This window comes from Perca fluviatilis, chromosome 23, assembly GCF_010015445.1.
Source record: "Perca fluviatilis chromosome 23, GENO_Pfluv_1.0, whole genome shotgun sequence".
Taxonomy (NCBI): domain Eukaryota; kingdom Metazoa; phylum Chordata; class Actinopteri; order Perciformes; family Percidae; genus Perca; species Perca fluviatilis.
In genome coordinates this window covers 527855-550354 of record NC_053134.1, presented here as the reverse complement: position 1 = coordinate 550354, position 22500 = coordinate 527855, and the positions used below count along the sequence as shown (strand labels likewise).

General features: G+C 38.2%; 1 protein-coding gene across 2 annotated transcripts in view; it reads left to right on the top strand.

Annotated features, from left to right (window-relative positions):
• lta4h (leukotriene A4 hydrolase) overlaps positions 1–11647 on the top strand; it is a 29965-nt gene extending 18318 nt beyond the window's left edge. Inside the window, exons 11-19 of one of the 2 annotated variants that reach the window (XM_039792225.1) lie at positions 1497–1608; positions 1727–1871; positions 2634–2737; positions 5517–5587; positions 6901–6955; positions 7039–7134; positions 10329–10411; positions 10484–10588; positions 11255–11647. In XM_039792225.1, coding sequence (XP_039648159.1) covers positions 1497–1608; positions 1727–1871; positions 2634–2737; positions 5517–5587; positions 6901–6955; positions 7039–7134; positions 10329–10411; positions 10484–10588; positions 11255–11390 — 907 coding nt within the window. In that variant the 3' untranslated portion in view covers positions 11391–11647. Of the gene's footprint in view, positions 1–1496; positions 1609–1726; positions 1872–2633; positions 2738–5516; positions 5588–6900; positions 6956–7038; positions 7208–7238; positions 7589–10328; positions 10412–10483; positions 10589–11254 lie in introns of those variants that run through there. The other variant, XM_039792226.1, reaches the window with a different exon arrangement.
• The last annotated feature ends 10853 nt before the right edge of the window (positions 11648–22500 follow it).

Here is a 22500-nt window from a genome sequence, read left to right as displayed (position 1 = left end):
ATGATGTGTTGCTGATGTTGTGTTGCTGAGGTTGTGTGGCTGATGTGTTGCTGATGTTGTGTTGCTGATGATGTGTTGCTGATGATGTGTTGCTGATGTTGTGTTGCTGATGATGTGTTGCTGATGTGTTGCTGATGTTATGTTGCTGATGTTGTGTTGCTGATGTTGTGTTGCTGATGTGTTGCTGATTTTGTGTTGCTGATGTTGTGTTGCTGATGCTGTGTTGCTGATGATGTGTTGCTGATGTTGTGTTGCTGATGTTGTGTTGCTGATGTTGTGTTGCTGATGTTGTGTTGCTGATGTTGTGTTGCTGATGATGTGTTGCTGATGTTGTGTTGCTGATGTGTTGCTGATGATGTGTGGCTGATGTTGTGTTGCTGATGTTGTGTTGCTGATGTTGTGTTGCTGATGTTGTGTGGCTGATGTTGTGTTGCTGATGTTATGTTGCTGATGTGTTGCTGATGTTGTGTGACTGATGTTGTGTTGCTGATGTTGTGTTGCTGATGTTGTGTGGCTGATGTGTTGCTGATGTTGTGTGACTGATGTTGTGTTGCTGATGTTGTGTTGCTGATGTGTTGCTGATGTTGTGTTGCTGATGTTGTGTGGCTGATGTGTTGCTGATGATGTGTTGCTGATGTTGTGTTGCTGATGTGTTGCTGATGTTGTGTTGTTGATGTTGTGTGGCTGATGTGTTGCTGATGTTGTCGTTGATGATTTGATGTTTTGTGATGTTGTGTTGCTGATGTTGTGTTGCTGATGTTGTGTTGCTGATGTTGTGTTGCTGATGTTGTGTTGCTGATGTTGTGTTGCTGATGTTGTGTGGCTGATGTTGTGTTGCTGATGTTGTGTTGCTGATGTTGTGTGGCTGATGTGTTGCTGATGTTGTGTTGCTGATGTTGTGTGGCTGATGTGTTGCTGATGTTGTGTTGCTGATGTTGTGTGACTGATGTTGTGTTGCTGATGTTGTGTTGCTGATGTGTTGCTGATGTTGTGTTGCTGATGTTGTGTTGCTGATGTTGTGTTGCTTTGATGTTTTGTGATTTGTGTGACTGATGTTGTGTTGCTGATGTTGTGTTGCTGATGTGTTGCTGATGTTGTGTTGCTGATGTTGTGTGGCTGATGTGTTGCTGATGTTGTGTTGCTGATGTTGTGTTGCTGATGATGTGTTGCTGATGTTGTGTTGCTGATGTTGTGTTGCTGATGTGTTGCTGATGTTGTGTTGCTGATGTGTTGCTGATGTTGTGTTGCTGATGTTGTGTGGCTGATGTGTTGCTGATGTTGTGTTGCTGATGTGTTGCTGATGTTGTGTTGCTGATGTTGTGTGGCTGATGTGTTGCTGATGTTGTGTTGCTGATGTTGTGTGGCTGATGTGTTGCTGATGTTGTGTTGCTGATGTTGTGTGGCTGATGTGTTGCTGATGTTGTGTTGCTGATGTGTGACTGATGTTGTGCTGATGTTGTGTTGCTGATGTTGTGTTGCTGATGTTGTGTCCTCAGGCTGAACGAGGGCCACACGGTCTACCTGGAGAGGATGATCGGCAGGAGTCTGGAGAGCGAACAGTTCAGACAGTTTAAAGCCATGGGCGGCTGGAAGGACCTGCAGGACTCGGTGAGACCCGAACCTGTCCCTGGGTCAGGACTCTGGGATCTTCATATTTAGTATACCAGGTGTAGGTGTGTGTGTGGTCTGTCAGGTGTAGTAACGTGTGTGTATGTGGGTCCATCAGGTGAACACGTTTGGAGCCAACAACCCTCTGACCAACCTGGTGCCGAGCCTGCAGGACGTGGACCCTGACGACGCCTTCTCCTCGGTGCCCTACGAGAAAGGTTTCGCTCTGCTGTACCACCTGGAGGAGCTGCTGGGGGGGCCAGGTAACACCTGACACAGAGTCACCTGACACACATCACACACAGTCACCTGACACACAGTCACCTGACACACATCACACACAGTCACCTGACACACAGTCACCTGACACACATCACACACAGTCACCTGACACACATCACACACAGTCACCTGACACACAGTCACCTGACACACATCACACACAGTCACCTGACACACAGTCACCTGACACACATCACACACAGTCACCTGACACACAGTCACCTGACACACATCACACACAGTCACCTGACACATCACACACAGTCACCTGACACACATCACACACAGTCACCTGACACACATCACACACAGTCACCTGACACACATCACACACAGTCACCTGACACACATCACACACAGTCACCTGACACACAGTCACCTGACACACAGTCACCTGACACACATCACACACAGTCACCTGACACACATCACACACAGTCACCTGACACACAGTCACCTGACACACAGTCACCTGACACACAGTCACCTGACACACAGTCACCTGACACACATCACACACAGTCACCTGACACACATCACACAGTCACCTGACACAGAGTCACATGACAGTTACGGCTGAAAATGACAACAGAAAGAAACTAGTTTGCAGATTTCACATATCTCCAAAATTCAAACCAACGGCCAGTTATCTCCAGGAAGTGATGATTGTGTGTGTGTGTGTGTGTGTGTGTGTGTGTGTGTGTGTGTGTGTGTGTGTGTGTGTGTGTGTGTGTGTCCTCCAGAGGTGTTTATGGGTTTCGTGAAGTCCTACATCCAGATGTTTGCGTACGGCAGCGCCACCACCGACGAGTGGAAGAACTACCTGTTCACCTACTTCAAAGACAAGGTGAGACACACACACCTAGAGGCTCTCACACACACACATACACACACACACACACACACACACACACACACACACACATACACACAACACACACACACACACACACCTAGAGGCTCTCACACACACATACACACACACACACACACACACACACACACACACACACACACCTAGAGGCTCTCACACACACACCACACACACACACACACACACACACCTAGAGGCTCTCACACATACACACACACACACACACACACACACACACACCTAGAGGCTCTCACACACACACACACACACACACCAGAGGCGCTCTTTCACACACACACACACAAACACACCTAGAGGCTCACACACACACACACACACACACACACACACACCTAGAGGCTCTCACACACACACACACACACACACACCTAGAGGCTCTTTCACACACACACACACAAACACACCTAGAGGCTCTCACACACACAGACACACACACACACACACACACACACACACACACACCTAGAGGCTCACAAACACACACACACATACACACCTAGACACACACACACCTACACCATAGCTGCCAACACTCCCGTTGTTCCCGGTTTGTTATTTCTCCCGGAAACTCCCAGAATCTGCAGCTCGGCCCAAACTCCTTCATCAATAATCAGACCGATGTGTTTCTTTAATGTTGACCAGTTGCCAGATCTGGTATGAAACGCATCCTAACACCATATACAATTTTCAACCCGTTTGTCACCTCAACCTGGCAACCTATAACCTGGCAACCTATAACCCTCAACCTGGCAACCTATAACCCTCAACCTGCCAACCTGTAACCCTCAACCTGGCAACCTATAACCCTCAACCTGCCAACCTGTAACCCTCAACCTGGCAACCTATAACCCTCAACCTGCCAACCTATAACCCTCAACCTGGCAACCTATAACCCTCAACCTGGCAACCTATAACCCTCAACCTGCCAACCTATAACCCTCAACCTGGCAACCTATAACCCTCAACCTGGCAACCTATAACCCTCAACCTGCCAACCTGTAACCCTCAACCTGGCAACCTATAACCCTCAACCTGCCAACCTATAACCCTCAACCTGGCAACCTATAACCCTCAACCTGCCAACCTATAACCCTCAACCTGGCAACCTATAACCCTCAACCTGCCAACCTGTAACCCTCAACCTGGCAACCTATAACCCTCAACCTGCCAACCTATAACCCTCAACCTGGCAACCTATAACCCTCAACCTGGCAACCTATAACCCTCAACCTGCCAACCTATAACCCTCAACCTGGCAACCTATAACCACTTGATGTCTGCTTCGCGGAAAGTTCCGACCCGAAAGCGAGCCGATAAAGACTGCAGGTGAAGCTGGTGTTCCCGCAAAGAAATCTAAATATAGCTCTAAATTTCAACATGTTGGGCGCAACAATCTCCATGCATCTTACCCATAGTCATATCAACAACCTCCACGCTTTTTGTAAGGTGTGTCGCACTGATTTTAATGTAGCGCACGGCGGGAAAATGACATCACCGAGCAGCACATTAAAACACAGCGGCAGCATCACGCAGAAGAGGCAGATATAAGGGCACACAGGGGATCTCATCCTTCATCATGAAAGAACAGACAGAGGCAGAAAACTTGAAGCAAGCTGAACTCAAGATGGAAATGTTGGTAGCACAGACTTACAGTACACTTAACACTACCCCCCCCCCCCACACACACACACACACACACACACACATACACACACAATGGATTAGCAGTCCATCACCTTAACCACCCTGCCACCTCGTCTGACTTTTTATTGCATACCATGACGTTTTTTAATCACTTTTATGGCATACAATATTATTGATTTTTTTTATAATATTTTTCAACATAGTATACTATGGCTCTTTTCGACATATTACAACATTTTTATCACTTTTTTGACATTCTATATTATAGCGTTTTTATCACTTTTTTCAACATAGTATACTGTGACTTTTATTGACGTACTATATTGTGACTTTTTATCACTTTTTTCTATATTTTATATTATGACTTTTTTATCACTTTTTTGATATACTATATTATTGCTTCTTTACACTTTTTTTCGACATACAATACTATGACTTTTCTGACCTACTATATTAGGATCTTTTCATCACTTTATTCAACATACCCCTACTAGGTGTGTACACACACACACACCTAGAGGCTCACACACACACCTAGACACACACAGACACACACACCTAGAAGCTCACACACATACACACACTCACACACACACACACACACACACACACACACACACACACACACACACCTAGAAGCTCACACACACACACACACACACACACACACACACACACACACACACACACACACACACCTAGACACACACAGACACACACACCTAGAAGCTCACACACATACACACACTCACACACACACACACACACACACACACACACACACACACACACACACACCTAGACACACACACACCTAGAGGCTCACACACACACCTAGACACACACAGACACACACACCTAGAAGCTCACACACACACACACACACACACACACAACCACACACACACACACACACACACACACACACACACACACACACACACCTAGAAGCTCACACACACACACACATACACACACTCACACACAGACACACACACACACCTAGACACACACACACACACACACCTGGACACACAAACACACAACCAGTTGATTGTTGTTGAGTCTTTTGGTCTCTGTCTCTCAGGTGGACGTCCTGAACAAGGTGGACTGGAACGGCTGGATGTTCACTCCTGGGATGCCTCCAGTCAAACCTCAGTGAGTCCAAACATGCATCAGACTCCAAAACTACAACACATGCATCAGACTCCAAAACTACAACACATGCATCAGACTCCAAAACTACAACACATGCATCAGACTACAAAACTACAACACATGCATCAGACTCCAAAACTACAACACATGCATCAGACTCCAAAACTACAACACATGCATCAGACTGCAAAACTACAAAACATGCATCAGACTCCCAAAACTACAACACATGCATCAGACTCCAAAACTCAACACATGCATCAGACTCCAAAACTACAACACATGCATCAGACTCCAAAACTACAACACATGCATCAGACTCCAAAACTACAACACATGCATCAGACTCCAAAACTACAACACATGCATCAGACTCCAAAACTACAACACATGCATCAGACTCCAAAACTACAACACATGCATCAGACTGCAAAACTACAAAACATGCATCAGACTCCAAAACTACAACACATGCATCAGACTCCAAAACTACAACACATGCATCAGACTCCAAAACTACAACACATGCATCAGACTGCAAAACTACAACACATGCATCAAACTACAAAAACTACAAAACATGAATCAGACTACAAAAACTACAAAACATGCATCAGACTACAAAAACTACAAAACATGAATCAGACTACAAAAACTACAATACATGCATCAGACTACAAAAACTACAACACATGAATCAGACTACAAAAACTACAAAACATGAATCAGACTACAAAAACTACAACACATGAATCAGACTACAAAAACTACAAGACATGCATCAGACTACAAAAACTACAACACATGCATCAGACTACAAAAACTATAAAACATGCATCAGACTACAAAAACTATAAAACATGCATCAGACTACAAAAACTACAAAACATGCATCAGACTACAAAAACTACAAGACATGCATCAGACTACAAAAACTACAACACATGCATCAGACTACAAAAACTACAACACATGAATCAGACTACAAAAACTACAAGACATGCATCAGACTACAAAAACTACAACACATGCATCAGACTACAAAAACTACAAAACATGCATCAAACTACAAAAACTACAAAACATGCATCAGACTACAAAAACTACAACACATGCATCAGACTACAAAAACTACAAGACATGCATCAGACTACAAAAACTACAACACATGCATCAGACTACAAAAACTACAAAAACACGCATCAGACTACAAAACATGGCCGTTATAAATACCCCAGTGTTTCCTGACATTAGGGGTCCTGGTCTAGCGTGTAAGTGGGTCCTCACCTGTGTGTCTGTCCGCTGTGTTTCAGGTATGACACGACGCTGGCAGACGCTTGTATTGCTCTGAGCCAGAGGTGGATCAAGGTAAGACCTGGACCGCACAGGGACCTGGTTTATTATCTCTCTTAGTGTTCAGAGTCAAACCTGCATCCTCTGCCCCCCTTCAGGCCAAAGACTCGGACCTGAGCGCCTTCAAAGAGTCGGACGTGAAGACGCTGTCGTCCCACCAGATCATCGAGTTCCTGTCCCTGCTGCTGCAGGAGGTAAACCCCCACAGACCACCACAGATCCCCACAGACCCCCCCCCCAGTCCACCACATACCCCCACAGACCACTACAGACCCCCCACTGACCACCACAGACTAACACAGACCACTACAGACCACCACAGACCCCCACAGTCCACCACAGACCACCACAGACCCCCACAGACACCACAGACCCCCACAGTCCACCACAGTCCCCCAAAGCCTACGTAACGTAGTTCTGTAGACCTGGTCCAGTTAGGGGGGGGAGGTTAGTTATATTTTGATGTGAGCGGTCCCCATACGTTCGGCTGAGTGGAGCTGTAGTGTCAGGGTTTGGGAACCGGAGCCCTGGTCCAGATTAGAAGGGTGTATCTGTAAAATGAAGAACCTTTTGGTTCTGGTTCTGCTGATCAGTCCCAACTCTCTCTGGACCGGACGGCGCTGACACACGTAACCGCGCTCGTAGGGCTGCAGCTATCGATTATTGTAGTAATCGAGTATTCTTCCGATTAGTCCATCGATTAATCGAGTAATCGGAAATACTTTTATTTATTTGAAGAGCAATAATAAACAATAGTTTAATTTTTGGAAAAGGCAACATTGTTATTGCCTACATTAATTACAATATCATCACTCAAAAAGCTAAACATATTTAGTGCAGTTAAGTGCCATATTACATTGTTTTTATAGAAAACATTTTCTGAAATGCAAAAACAACCAATCAAACTAAGGCACACATTAAACATTATTTAACTTCACTTTCAGAACTACAAGTTTCACCCTGAGTCTGATCTGTATATAGGCCTATATGTAAATATTAGTTATAATCACCCTATTTTCACTTATATATTTGATTACAATGCTACACAGGTCTGTTACACTTCTGTTAGTAGGTTGATCAGCTGTTTAAGTTAGACTCCTTGTTTTCTGTTGAGATGCTAAAGCACTGATGTCGTACTGCTATCGTGCTAAGCTAGTGAGATTTAGCAGTAGACCCACTATACAGAGGTTTAGTTTTAACTACGTTTGAACTGATACCAAACTTTGGACACTTTCTGTTGTTTTCTCCAGCCTGTCTCTTCTCTTAGCCCCTCCCTCACTGTCTCTTCTCTTAGCCCCTCCCTCACTGTCTCCTCTCTTAGCCCCTCCCTCCCTGTCTCTTCTCTTAGCCCCTCCCTCACTGTCTCTTCTCTTAGCCCCTCCCTCACTGTCTCTTCTTAGCCCCTCCCTCACGGTCTCCTCTCTTAGCCCCTCCCAGCCTGTCTCTTCTCTTAGCCCCTCCCTCACTGTCTCTTCTCTTAGCCCCTCCCTCACTGTCTCCTCTCTTAGCCCCTCCCAGCCTGTCTCCTCTCTTAGCCCCTCCCTCACTGTCTCTTCTCTTAGCCCCTCCCTCACTGTCTCTTCTCTTAGCCCCTCCCAGCCTGTCTCTTCTCTTAGCCCCTCCCTCACTGTCTCTTCTCTTAGCCCCCTCCCTCACTGTCTCTTCTCTTGCGCCCCTCCCAGCCTGTCTCTTCTCTTAGCCCCTCCCTCACTGTCTCTTCTCTTAGCCCCTCCCTAACTGTCTCCTCTCTTAGCCTCCCTCCCACTGTCTCTTCTCTTAGCCCCTCCCCTCACGGTCTCCTCTCTTAGCCCCCTCCCAGCCTGTCTCTTCTCTTAGCCCCTCCCAGCCTGTCTCCTCTCTTAGCCCCTCCCTCACTGTCTCTTCTCTTGGCCCCTCCCAGCCTGTCTCCTTCTCTCTTAGCCCCTCCCTCCCTGTCTCCTCTCTTAGCCCCTCCCTCCCTGTCTCTTCTCTTAGCCCCTCCCTAACTGTCTCCTCTCTTAGCCCCTCCCTCACTGTCTCCTCTCTTAGCCCCTCCCTCACTGTCTCCTCTCTTAGCCCCTCCCAGCCTGTCTCCTCTCTTAGCCCCTCCCTCACTGTCTCTTCTCTTAGCCCCTCCCTCACTGTCTCCTCTCTTAGCCCCTCCCAGCCTGTCTCCTCTCTTAGCCCCTCCCTAACTGTCTCTTCTCTTAGCCCCTCCCTCACTGTCTCCTCTCTTAGCCCCTTCCTCACTGTCTCTTCTCTTAGCCCCTCCCAGCCTGTCTCCTCTCTTAGCCCCTCCCTCACTGTCTCCTCTCTTAGCCCCTCCCTCACTGTCTCTTCTCTTAGCCCCTCCCTCACTGTCTCCTCTCTTAGCCCCTCCCAGCCTGTCTCCTCTCTTAGCCCCTCCCTAACTGTCTCTCCTCTTAGCCCCTCCCTCACTGTCTCCTCTCTTAGCCCCTCCCAGCCTGTCTCTTCTCTTAGCCCCTCCCTCACTGTCTCTTCTCTTAGCCCCTCCCTCACTGTCTCCTCTCTTAGCCCCTCCCTCACTGTCTCTTCTCTTAGCCCCTCCCTCACTGTCTCCTCTCTTAGCCCCTCCCTCACTGTCTCCTCTCTTAGCCCCTCCCTAACTGTCTCTCCTCTTAGCCCCTCCCTCACTGTCTCTTCTCTTAGCCCCTCCCTCACTGTCTCCTCTCTTAGCCCCTCCCTAACTGTCTCTCCTCTTAGCCCCTCCCTCACTGTCTCTCCTCTTAGCCCCTCCCTCACTGTCTCCTCTCTTAGCCCCCTAGTAGTCTTCATGTGTCTCCACCAGCGTCAGCGTGTGCGACAGTAATAATCGTCCCTGTAGAAACAGCGTTGGTAACATTCATTAAACGAAGCTCGCTCGTCCAGCAGCGTCTGGAGAAATATAACAATGTTTATTTTTATTATTGTACAACTTGCTGATTGATGATGGCCCGGTGCATGTTGGACTCTGATTTCAGTTTCTTCTGTCTGACAGTAACCGGTCTGTCTGCCTGTGTGTCTGACACTAACCTGTCTGTCTGACAGTAACCTGTCTGCCTGCCTGTGTGTCTGACAGTAACCGGTCTGTCTGCCAGTAACCTGTCTGTCTGCCTGTGTGTCTGCCAGTAACCGGTCTGTCTGACAGTAACCTGTCTGCCTGCCTGTGTGTCTGACAGTAACCTGTCTGTCTGTGTGTCTGCCAGTAACCTGTCTATCTGCCTGTCTGTCTGCCAGTAACCTGTCTGTCTTCCTTTGTGTCTGAGAGTAACCTGTCTGTCTGCCAGTAACCTGTCTGTCTGCCTGTGTGTCTGCGAGTAACCTGTGTGTCTGCCAGTAACCTGTCTGTCTGCCTGTGTGTCTGAGAGTAACCTGTGTGTCTGCCAGTAACCTGTCTGTCTGCCTTTAGGAGCCCCTCCCTCTGACCCATGTGAAGAAAATGCAGCAGCTCTATGATCTCAACGCCAGCAAGAACGCAGAGATCCGCTTCAGGTAGGAGTCCTTCCTGTATAAGCCCCGCCCCCTCCCTGGAAGCCTCCTCCTGATTGGCTCTTCTCCCTGCAGGTGGCTCAGGTTGTGTGTTCGGGCCAGGTGGGAGGAAGCGGTTCCCATGGCGATGAAGATGGCGACAGAGCAGGGCAGGATGAAGTTCACCCGACCACTCTTCAAGTAATCACTTATTACTTATTATGTATATAATAATATTTTAATTATTACTTATTATATATATTATTATATTTTAGTTATTACGGCCGATACGATCCAGACACGTGGTCATCTTTAAGATATGCTTTTATTTTGAAAGTCCCACTTCCTCCATATTTATTCATTTTTCTAAAATAAATATAAATGTAACAGATTTCATCTTATATCGGTCGCAGGAGAAATCCTATATATATATACATACATATATACATATACATACGTATATATATATACATACTTATATATATGCATATATATGTGTATATATATATATATACATACATACATATATATATATATATATATATATATACGGTATAGTGTGTATATATATATATATATATATATATATAGAGAGAGAGAGAGAGAGAGATAGTAGTCTCTATATCTGTAGTATTAGTACCTGACTGTGTGTACTGTGAACCTGACTGTGTGTACTGGGTGTACTTGACAGTGAGTACTGTGTGTACCTGACTGTGTGTAATGTGTGTACCTGACAGTGAGTACTGTGTGTACCTGACTGTTTGTACTGTGTGTATTCTACAGGGAGATGTATAACTTTGAGAACAGTGTGTACTGTGTGTACCTGACTGTGTGTACCTGACAGTGAGTACTGTGTGTATTCTACAGGGAGGTGTATAACTTTGAGAAGTACCGTGAGGAAGTACTCCGAGTGTTCGTGGCTCACCGAGCGGCAATGCACCCGGTGACCTCGGGCCTGGTCGCCAAGGACCTGAAGCTGGACGCCAACACCGCCAGCCTGTAACCATGGCAACCAGCCTGTCACCACAGCAACCCAGAAAGCCAATGTACCAGTCTGCCACCACGGCAACCAGACTATCACCACGGCAACCCAGAAAGCCATCGTACCAGTCTGTACGAAGCAACAGTATTGAACACGACGACAGTATCAGCAACAACCAATCAGAGCTCTCCTCCTCCTCCGTTAGATAATCTTAATTTGGGATAATTTCCTTTCTGTCTGTAAATGTTCTCAGAAGAAATAAAATGTGTGTGAAGGAACTCTGCTGCTCTTTGATGTTCTTACCTCGTCTCTTACATTATCTTACATCATCTTACATCATCTTACGTTATCTTACGTCATCTTACATTATCTTACATCATCTTACATCATCTTACGTCATCTTACATCATCTTACATCATCTTACGTCATCTTACATCATCTTACATCATCTTACGTCATCTTACATCATCTTACGTCATCTTACATCATCTTACATCATCTTACATCATCTTACGTCATCTTACATCATCTTACATCATCTTACATTATCTTACGTCATCTTACATCATCTTACATCATCTTACATTATCTTACGTCATCTTACATCATCTTACATCATCTTACGTCATCTTACGTCATCTTACGTCATCTTACGTCATCTTACATCATCTTACGTCATCTTACGTCATCTTACATCATCTTACGTCATCTTACATCATCTTACATCATCTTACGTCATCTTACATCATCTTACGTCATCTTACATCATCTTACGTCATCTTACATCATCTTACGTCATCTTACATTATCTTACGTCATCTTACATCATCTTACATCATCTTACATCATCTTACGTCATCTTACATCATCTTACATCATCTTACGTCATCTTACATCATCTTACATCATCTTACATCATCTTACGTCATCTTACATCATCTTACGTCATCTTACGTCATCTTACATCATCTTACATCATCTTACGTCATCTTACGTCATCTTACATCATCTTACATCATCTTACGTCATCTTACATCATCTTACATTATCTTACGTCATCTTACGTCATCTTACATCAAAGACATTTATCAAACTAGAACATGGAACTCGGGCTGATATTATTTTTTTTGTGATCAAATGTTATTCAACACACATCATAGACACAACCAGCAGTATGTTACAGGTAACACCCCCCCCCCACACACACACACACACACACATTACACAAAGTAATAAAAAAGTCATAGTATAGTATGTCGAAATAAAGTAATAAAATGTCACACTATAGTATGTCGCAAAAGTCATAAAAATTCATAGTATAGTATGTCAAAAAGGCATTTTGTACTATGTCAAAAAGTCATACTATAGTATGTAAAAAAAAGTCATAGTATAGTATGTCGAAAAAAGTAATAAAAAAGTCATAGTATAGTATATCGAAATAAAGTAATAAAATGTCATAGTATAGTATGTCGAAAAAAGTCAGTGTAATATGTCGAAAAAAGTCATAGAATAGTATATCGAAAAAAGTAATAAAAAAGTTATAGTATAATATGTTGAAAAAAGTCATAGTATAGTATGTTGAAAAAAGTAATAAAAAAGTAATAGTATATGTTGAAATAAAGTAATAAAAAGTCATAGTATAATATGTCGAAATAAAGTAACAAAAAGTCATAGTATAGTATGTCGAAAAAGTCATAAAAAAGTCATAGTATAGTATGTCGAAATAAAGTAACAAAAAGTCATAGTATAGTATGTCGAAATAAAGTAATAAAAAGTCATAGTATAGTATGTCAAAATAAAGTAATAAAATGTCATTATATATGTCGAAAAAAGTCTTAAAAAAGTCATAGTATAGTATGTTAAAAAACATTAAAAAAGTCATAATAAAGTAATAAAATGTCATAGTATAGTCTGTCGAAAAAAGTCATAGTATAGTATGTTAAAAAACATTAAAAAAGTAAAATTATAGTATATCGAAATAAAGTAATAAAAAAGTCATAGTATAGTATGTCGAAATAAAGTAATAAAATGTCATAGTATAGTATGTCGAAAAAAGTCATGAAAAACTCATATTTTAGTATGTCGAAAAAAAGCTTAAAAAAATCATAGTATAGTATGTTAAAAAACATTAAAAAAGTCATATTATAGTATGTCAAAATAAAGTAATAAAATGTCACAGTATAGTATGTCGCAAAAGTCATAATAATTCATATTATAGTATGTCGAAAAAATCATAGTATATAGTATGTCGAAAAAGTCACAAAAATTCATAGTATAGTATGTCGAAAAAATCATAGTATAGTATGTCGAAAAAATCATAGTATAGTATGTTAAAAAAGTCATAAAAATTCATAAAATAGTATGTCGAAAAAGTCATAAAAATTCATGGTATAGTATGTCGAAAAAATCATAGTATAGTATGTCGAAAACGTCATAAAAAGTCATAGTATAGTATGTCAAAAAAGTCATAGTATAGTATGTCGAAAAAATTCATAGTATAGTATGTCGAAAAAGTCACAAAAATGTCATAGTATAGTATGTTGAAAATAGTCGAAAAGTCATAGTATAGTATGTCGAATAAAGTCATAGTATAGTATGTCAAAAAAAGTAAAAAAGTCATAGTATAGTATGTTGAATAAAGTCATAGTATAGTATGTCGAATAAAGTCATAGTATAGTATGTCAAAAAAAGTAAAAAAGTCATAGTATAGTATGTCGAAATAAAGTAATAAAAAGTCATAGTATAGTATGTCGAAATAAAGTAATAAAAAGTCATAGTATAGTATGTCGAAAATAGTCGAAAAGTCATAGTAAAGTATGTTGAATAAAGTCATAGTATAGTATGTCAAAAAAAGTAAAAAAGTCATAGTATAGTATGTCGAAATAAAGTAATAAAAAGTCATAGTATAGTATGTCGAAAAAAGTTGAAAAAAGTCATAGTATAGTATGTCGAAAAAAGTAATAAAAAAGTCATAGTATAGTATGTCGAAATAAAGTAATAAAAAGTCATAGTATAGTATGTCGAAAAAAGTCATGAAAAAGTCATATTTTAGTATGTCGAAAATAGTCGAAAAAAATCATAGTATAGTATGTCGGAAAAAGTCAAAAAGTCATATTATAGTATGTCGAAAATAGTCGAAAAAAGTCATAGTATAGTAACTATACTATGACTTTTTTCGACTATTCATTTGTATAATATGACTTTTATGATTTTGACATACTCTATACTATAGTATGTCGGAAATAGTCGAAAAGTCATAGTATAGTATGTCGAATAAAGTCATAGTATAGTATGTTGAAAAATTCATATAGTCATAGTATGGTATGTTGAAAAAAGTTGAAAAAAGTCATGGTATAGTATGTTGAAAAAGTCACAAAAATGTCATAGTATAGTATGTTGAATAAAGTCATAGTATAGTATGTTGAAAAAAGTTGAATAGAGTCATAGTATAGTATGTCGAAAAAATTCATAAAAAGTCATAGTATAGTATGTCAAAAATAGTCGAAAAAAGTCATAGTATAGTATGTCGAAAAAGTGATAAAAAGTCATAGTATAGTATGGGCGTCGGTAAAAATTACCATTAGTTCCGAAACATAGTGCCGTAGAACCACTGGGCTAATTTTTACAAAGGTAAAGAAGAAAGAGCAAGTAAATAGCGAAGTAGCTGGCTGGATCTCTTCAGGTCAGTGGAAGCATGGATGTATTAAAGAGAACTTGATGTACCCCCAAAAAATCATATGGAAGTTTCTTTCGCCATACAAAGTCTATGGGAAAAGTCTTTCTGGGCCATGGGGTGCAGTACCACCGTTATCCACTAAGCCCATAGCTTTAAGACAGCACGCTGTTCGTGGGAGCGGTGGAGTCGCTCGCGTTCTGCCCATGGATGTATGAAGAGAACCACAGCGTTTGGTGGGAAGCCCCGTTCAGTCCAATGAGAGTGGCTCAAAAGCACATAAAGCAATCATGGAGCTCGGTCGGAGTATGTCGAAAAAAGTAATAAAAAAGTCATAGTATAGTATGTCGAAGAAAGTCGAAAAAAGTCATAATATAGTATGTTGAAAAAAGTAATAAAAAAGTCATAGTAGAGTATGTCGAAATAAAGTAATAAAATGTCATAGTATAGTATGTCGAAAAAGTCATAAAAAAGTCATAGTATAGTATGTCGAAATAAAGTAATAAAAAGTCATAGTATAATTATGTCCGAAAAAAGTCTTAAAAAGTCATAGTATAGTATGTCGAAATAAAGTAATAAAAAGTCATAGTATAGTATGTCGAAAAAGTCATAGTATAGTATGTCGAAAAAAGTAATAAAAAGTCATAGTATAGTATGTCGAAAAAGTCCACAAAAGTCATAGTATAGTATGTCGAAAAAAGTAATAAAAAAGTCATAGTATAGTATGTCGAAAAAAGTCAGAAAAAGTCATAGTATAGTATGTCGAAAAAAGTAATAAAAAAGTCATAGTATAGTGTGTCGAAAATAGTAATAAAAAAGTCATAGTATAGTATGTCGAAAAAAGTCGAAAAGAGTCATAGTATAGTATGTCGAAAACATTCATAGTATAGTATGTCGAAAAAGTCACAAAATGTCATAGTATAGTATGTCGAAAATAGTCGAAAAAAGTCATAGTATAGTATGTCGAAAAAAGTCTTAAAAAAGTCATAGTATAGTATGTCGAAATAAAGTAATTAAAAGTCATAGTATAGTATGTCGAAAAAAGTAATAAAAAAGTCATAGTATAGTATGTCGAAAAAAGTCGAAAAAAGTCATAGTATAGTATGTCGAAAAAGTCACAAAAGTCATAGTATAATATGTCGAAAAGTCCCAAAAAGTCATAGTATAAGTATGTCGAAAAAGAATTAAAAAATCATAGTATAGTATGTCGAAAAAAGTCGAAAAAAGTCATAGTATAGTATGTCCGAAAAAAGTACAAAAAGTCATAGTATAATTATCGAAAAAAGTCCCAAAAGTCATAGTATATGTATGTCGAAAAAAAGTAATAAAAAAGTCATAGTATAGTATGTCGAAATAAAGATAATAAAAGTCATAGATTATAAGTATGTCGAAAAAAGTCATAGTATAGTATGTCGAAAAAAAAAAAAAGTCATAGTATGAGTATGTCGAAAAAAGTCACAAAAGTCATAGTATAGTATGTCGAAAAAAAGTAATAAAAAGTCATAAGTATAGTATGCCGAAAAAAGTCAGAAAAAGTCATAGTATAGTATGTCGAAAATAATAAAAAAGTCATAGTATAGTATGTGAAAAAAGTATAAAAAAGTCATAATTATAGTGTGTCGAAAAAAAAAAAAAAAAAGTCATAGTATAGTATGTCAGAAAAGAGTCATAGTGAAAGGAAACATTCATAGTATAGTATGTCGAAAAGTCACAAAATGTCATAGTATGAGTATGTCGAAATAGTCAAAAAGTCATAGTATAGTATGTCGAAAAAAGTCAAAAAAAGTCATAGTATAGTATGTCGAAAAAAGTAATAAAAAAGTCATAGTATAGTATGTCGAGAAAAGTCTTAAAAAAGTCATAGTATAGTATGTCGAAAAAAGTAATTAAAAGTCATAGTATAGTATGTCGAAAAAAGTAATAAAAAAGTCATAGTATAGTATGTCGAAAAAGTCACAAAAGTCATAGTATAATATGTCGAGAAAGTCACAAAAGTCATAGTATAGTATGTCGAAAAAAAGTATTAAAAAAGTCATAGTATAGTATGTCGAAAAAAGTCGAAAAAAGTCATAGTATAGTATGTCGAAAAAAGTAATAAAAAAGTCATAGTATAGTATGTCGCAAAAAAAGTAATAAAAAAGTCATAGTATAGTATGTCGAAAAAAGTCAAAAAAAGTCATAGTATAGTATGTCGAAAAAAGTAATAAAAAAGTCATAGTATAGTATGTCGAAAATAGCAATAAAAAAGTCATAGTATAGTATGTCGAAAATAGTCGAAAAAAGTCATATTATAGTATGTCGAAAAAAGGCGAAAAAAGTCATAGTATAGTATGTCGAAAACATTCATAGTATAGTATGTCGAAAAAGTCACAAAATGTCATAGTATATTATGTCGAAAATAGTCGAAAAAAGTCATAGTATAGTATGTCGAAAAAGTCATAAAAAAGTCATAGTATAGTATGTCGAAATAAAGTAATAAAAAGTCTTAGTATAGTATGTCGAAAAAAGTCTTAAAAAAGTCATAGTATAGTATGTCGAAAAACATCAGTAAAAAATTACCATTTGTTTGCGGCTGTAGTTCCATAGAGCCGCAAACTAATGGTAATTTTTTACTAACGTAAAGAAGAATGAGCAGTAGATAGCGAAAAGTAGCTGGCTGGATCTCTTCGGGTCAGTGGAAGCATGGATGTATTAAGAGAACTTGATGTACCCCCAAAAAAATCATATGTAAGGTTTCTTTCGCCATACAAAGTCTATGGGAAAAGTCTTTCGGCCATGGGGTGCGGTACACCGTTATCCACTGCGCCCATAGCTTTAAGACATGAGCGGCTGTTGCGGGGGGCAGGTGGAAGTCGCTCGCGTTCTGCTTATGGATGTATGAAGAGAACGGCCCAGCGTTTGGTAGGAAGCCCCGTTCAGTCAATGAGAGTGGCTCAAAAGCACATAAAGCAATCATGGAGCTCGGTCGGAGTATGTCGAAAAAGTCACAAAAGTCATAGTATAGTATGTCGAAGAAAGTCGAAAAAAGTCATACTATAGTATTTCGAAAAAAGTAATAAAAAAGTCATAATATAGTATTTCGAAAAAAGTCATAGTGTAATATGTCGAAAAAAGTCGAAAAAAGTCATAGTATAGTATGTTGAAAAAAGTAATAAAAAAGTCATAGTAGAGTATGTCGAAATAAAAGTAATAAAATCGTCATAGTATAGTATGCGAAAAGTCTTAAAAGTCATAGTATAGTATATCGAAAAAAAGTCGAAAAGTCATAGTATTAGTATGTCGAAAAAAATAATAAAAGTCATAGTATAGTATGTCGAAAATAGTCGAAAAGGTCATATTATAGTATGTCGACAAAGTCGAAAAAAGTCATAAGTATAGTATCGTCAAAAAGTCACAAAAATGTCATAGTATAGTATGTCCGAAAACAGTCGAAAAAGTCATAGTATAGTATGTCGAAAGTCATAAAAAAGTCATAGTATGGTATGTCGAAATAAAGTAATAAAAGACATAGTATAGTATGTCGAAAAAAGTCTTAAAAAAGTCATAGTATAGTATGTCGAAATAAAGTAATAAAAAGTCATAGTATAGTATGTCGAAAAAAGTTGAAAAAGTCATAGTATAGTATCGTCGAAAAAGTAATAAAAAGCCATAGTATAGTTGCCGAAAATAGTCCAAAAAGTCATATTATAATTATATCGAAAAAGTCGAAAAAGTCATAGTATAGGTATGTCGAAAACATCATAATAGTTAGTATGTCGAAAAAGTCACAAAAATTCATAGTATAAGTATGTCCGAAATAGTCGATCAAAGTCATAGTATAAGTATCGAAAAAGTCATAAAAAGTCATAGTATAGGTATGTCGAAATAAGAGTAATAAAAAGTCATAGTATAGTATGTCGAAATAAAGTAATAAAAGTCATAGTATAGTATGTGTCGAAAAAAGTCGAAAAAGTCATAGTATAGGTAACCGAAAAAAGTCGAAAAAGGTCATAGTATAAGTATGGCGAAAAAGTAATAAAAGTCATAGTATAATTGTCGAAAAAAAGTAATAAAGTCATAAGTATAATTGTATGCCGAAAAAAAGTCACAAAAGTCATAGTATAGTATGTCAAAAAAGTAATAAAAAGTCATAAGTATAAGTATGTCGAAAAGTCACAAAAGTCATAGTATAATTATGTCGAAAAAAAGTGAAAAAAAGTCATAAGTATAGTATATCGAAAAAAGTAAAAAAGTCATAGTATAGTATGTCGAAAAAGTAATAAAAAGTCATGAGTATGGTATCGAAAAGATTCACAAAGTCATGGTATAGTATGTCGAAAACAGTCGAAAAGTCATAGTATAGTATGTCCGAAAAGAGTCATAAAAAGTCATAGTATAGTATGTCGAAATAAAGTAATAAAAGAATAAGTATAGTATGTCGAAAAAAAAAGTATGGTAAAAAACATTAGTATTGGCTCGAAAACAGTCGAAAAAAGTCATAGTATAGTATGCCGAAAAGTCATAAAAGGTCATAGTATAGTATGTCGAAAAGTCACAAAAATGTCATAGTATGAGTATGCCGAAAACAGTCGAAAAAAGTCATAGTATGAGTATGTCAAAAGTCATAAAAAAGTCATAAGTATAGTATGTCGAAATAAAGTAATAAAGACATAGTAGTATGTCGAAAAAGTCTAAAAAGTCATAGTATAGGTATGTCGAAATAAAGTAATAAAAGAGTCATAATTATAGTATGTCGAAAAGTTAGAAAGTCATAAGTATGGTATGTCGAAAAAAGTATAAAAAAGCCATAAGTATGGTATGCGAAATAGTCGAAAAAATCATATTATAGTAATGAAAAAAGTCGAAAAAAGTCATAGTATGGTACCGAAAAAGTATAGTATGTCAAAAAGTCAAAAAATGTCATAGTATGGTATGCCGAAAATAATCGAATAAAGCGTATGAGTATATCGAAAAAGTCATAAAAAGTCATGAGTATGGTATGTGGAAAAAGTCGAAAAAGTCATAGTATAATTATCGAAAAAGTCGAAAAAGTCATAGTATGGTATAGCGAAAAAAGTAATAAAAAAGGTCATAAGTATAGTATGTCGAAAAAATGCAAAAAAAGTCATAGTATAGTATGTCGAAAAAGTCACAAAAGTCATGAATTATAGTTGCCGAAAAAAGTAATAAAAAGTCATAGTATAATTGTCGAAAAAGTCACAAAAGTCATGTAGTATGGTATGCGAAAAAAGTGAAAAAAGTCATAGTATAGGTATGTCGAAAAAATATAAAAAGTCATAGTATGGTATGTCCGAAAAAATATTAAAAAGTCATAGTATAATTATGTCGAAAAAAGTCCTAAAAGTCATGGTATGAGTATGTCGAAAAAGTAATAAAAAGTCATAGTATAGTAATGTCGAAAAAAGTCGAAAAAGAATCATGGTATAAGTATCCGGAAAAAAGGAATAGAAGTCATGGTATAGTATATCGAAGAGTCGAAAAAAATCATAATTATAATTGTCGAAAAAAGAAATGTAAAAAGTCATAGTAAAGTATGTCCGAAAAAAGTCGAAAAAAAGTCATAATTATAGTATGTCGAAAAAAGTAATAAAAAGATCATAGTATAGTATTCGAAAAAAAGTAATAAAAAGTCATAGTATAATTATCGAAAAATTCACAAAGTAGTGCATAATATGTCGGAAAGTCACCAAAAGTCATAAGTAAGTATTACGAAAGTATTAAAAAGTCATAGTATGGTATGGCGAAAAAGTCGAAAAAGTCATAGTATAATTATGTCGAAAAGTAATAAAAAGTCATAGTATAGTATGTCCGAAAAAGTAATAAAAAAGTATGGTATAGTATGTCGAAAAAGTCAAAAAAGTCATAGTATAGTATGTCGAAAAAGAAATAAAAAAGTCATGAATTATAGTGTCGAAAATAGAAATAAAAAGTCATGGTATGTATGTCCGAAATAGTCGAAAAAAGTCATATTATAGTATGTCAAGGCGAAAAGGTCATAGTATGGTATGTCGAAAACATTCATAAGTATAGTATGTCGAAAAAGTCACAAAATCATAGTATATTATGTCGAAAATAGTCGAAAAAGTCATAGTATAGTATGTCGAAAAGTCATAAAAGTCATAAGTATAGTATGTCGAAATAAAGTAATAAAAGTCTTAGTATAGTATGTCCGAAAGTCTTAAAAAATCATAGTATAGTATGTCGAAAAAAGTAATAAAAGAGTCATACTATAATATGTCGAAAAAGTCGAAAAGTCATGGTATAGTATGTCGAAAAAAATAAAAAGTCAAAGTATGTCGAAAATAATCGAAAAAGTCATATTATAGTATTACGAAAAAGTCGAAAGCATTCATAGTATGGTATGTCGAAAAATAAAAAAAGTCAATGGTATGGTATGTCAGACGATCAGTAAAAATTACCATTTGTTCGCGGCTGTAGTTCCATAGAGCCGCAAACTAATTTTAAATAGACAAAGTAGATAACGAAAGTAGCTGGCTGGATCGCCGGTCCAGTGGAAGCTATGGATGTATTAGAGAACGATGTACCAAAAAAATATATGGAAGGTTCTTCGGCCATACAAAGTCTATGGGGAAAGTCTTTCTGGGCCATGGGGTGAAGTACCACCGTTATCCACTAAAGCCCGTACTTTAAGACAAGGCCGCTGTTACGTGGGGAAGCGAGGTGAAATTCTTTCGCGTTTCCTGCCTATGGATGTATGAAGAGAACTGGCCTGGCGTTTGGTGGGAGGCCCGTTCAGTCAATGAGAGTGGCCAAAAGCATAAAAACAATCATGGAGCTTCCCGGTCCGGATATGTCGAAAGAGTCACAAAAGTCATAAGTATAGTATGTCGAAGAAAGTCGAAAAAGTCATACTATGAATATTCCGAAAAAGTAATAAAAAGTCATAATATAGTATTCCGAAAAAAGTCATGGTGTAATGTGAAAAAAAGTCGAAAAAGTCATAGTATGGTATGTTGAAAAAAGTAATAAAAAATATAGGTAAGTATGTCGAAATAAAGTAATAAAATGCATGTTGGTGTTGAAAAAGTCTTAAAAATAGAGTGGAAAAAGTTGAAATAGTGAAATTGGAACTATGGTATGGAAAATAGTGAAAGTCAGTATGTACAAAGTTAGTATGTGAAATAAGAAAAAGAGAAAGTATTGTGGAAAGTATTATGTATGTGAAAAATGAAAAAAAGAAGAAAGACGAAAAAGTAAAAAAGTCATAGTATAAGTATCGAAAAGTCAAAAAGATGTCAAAAGAATCATAGTATGGTAAAAATCCCAAAAGTCATAGTATAGTATGTGAAAATCGAAAAAGTCATGAAAGTATGTCGAAAAAGTAAAAAGTCATGAGTATAGTGTAGAAAAAGATCATGAGTATGGTATCGAAGTAATCAAGTTGGATTACCGAAAACAGTCGAAAGGGTCATGGTATGGTATCGAAGCGCGCGGCA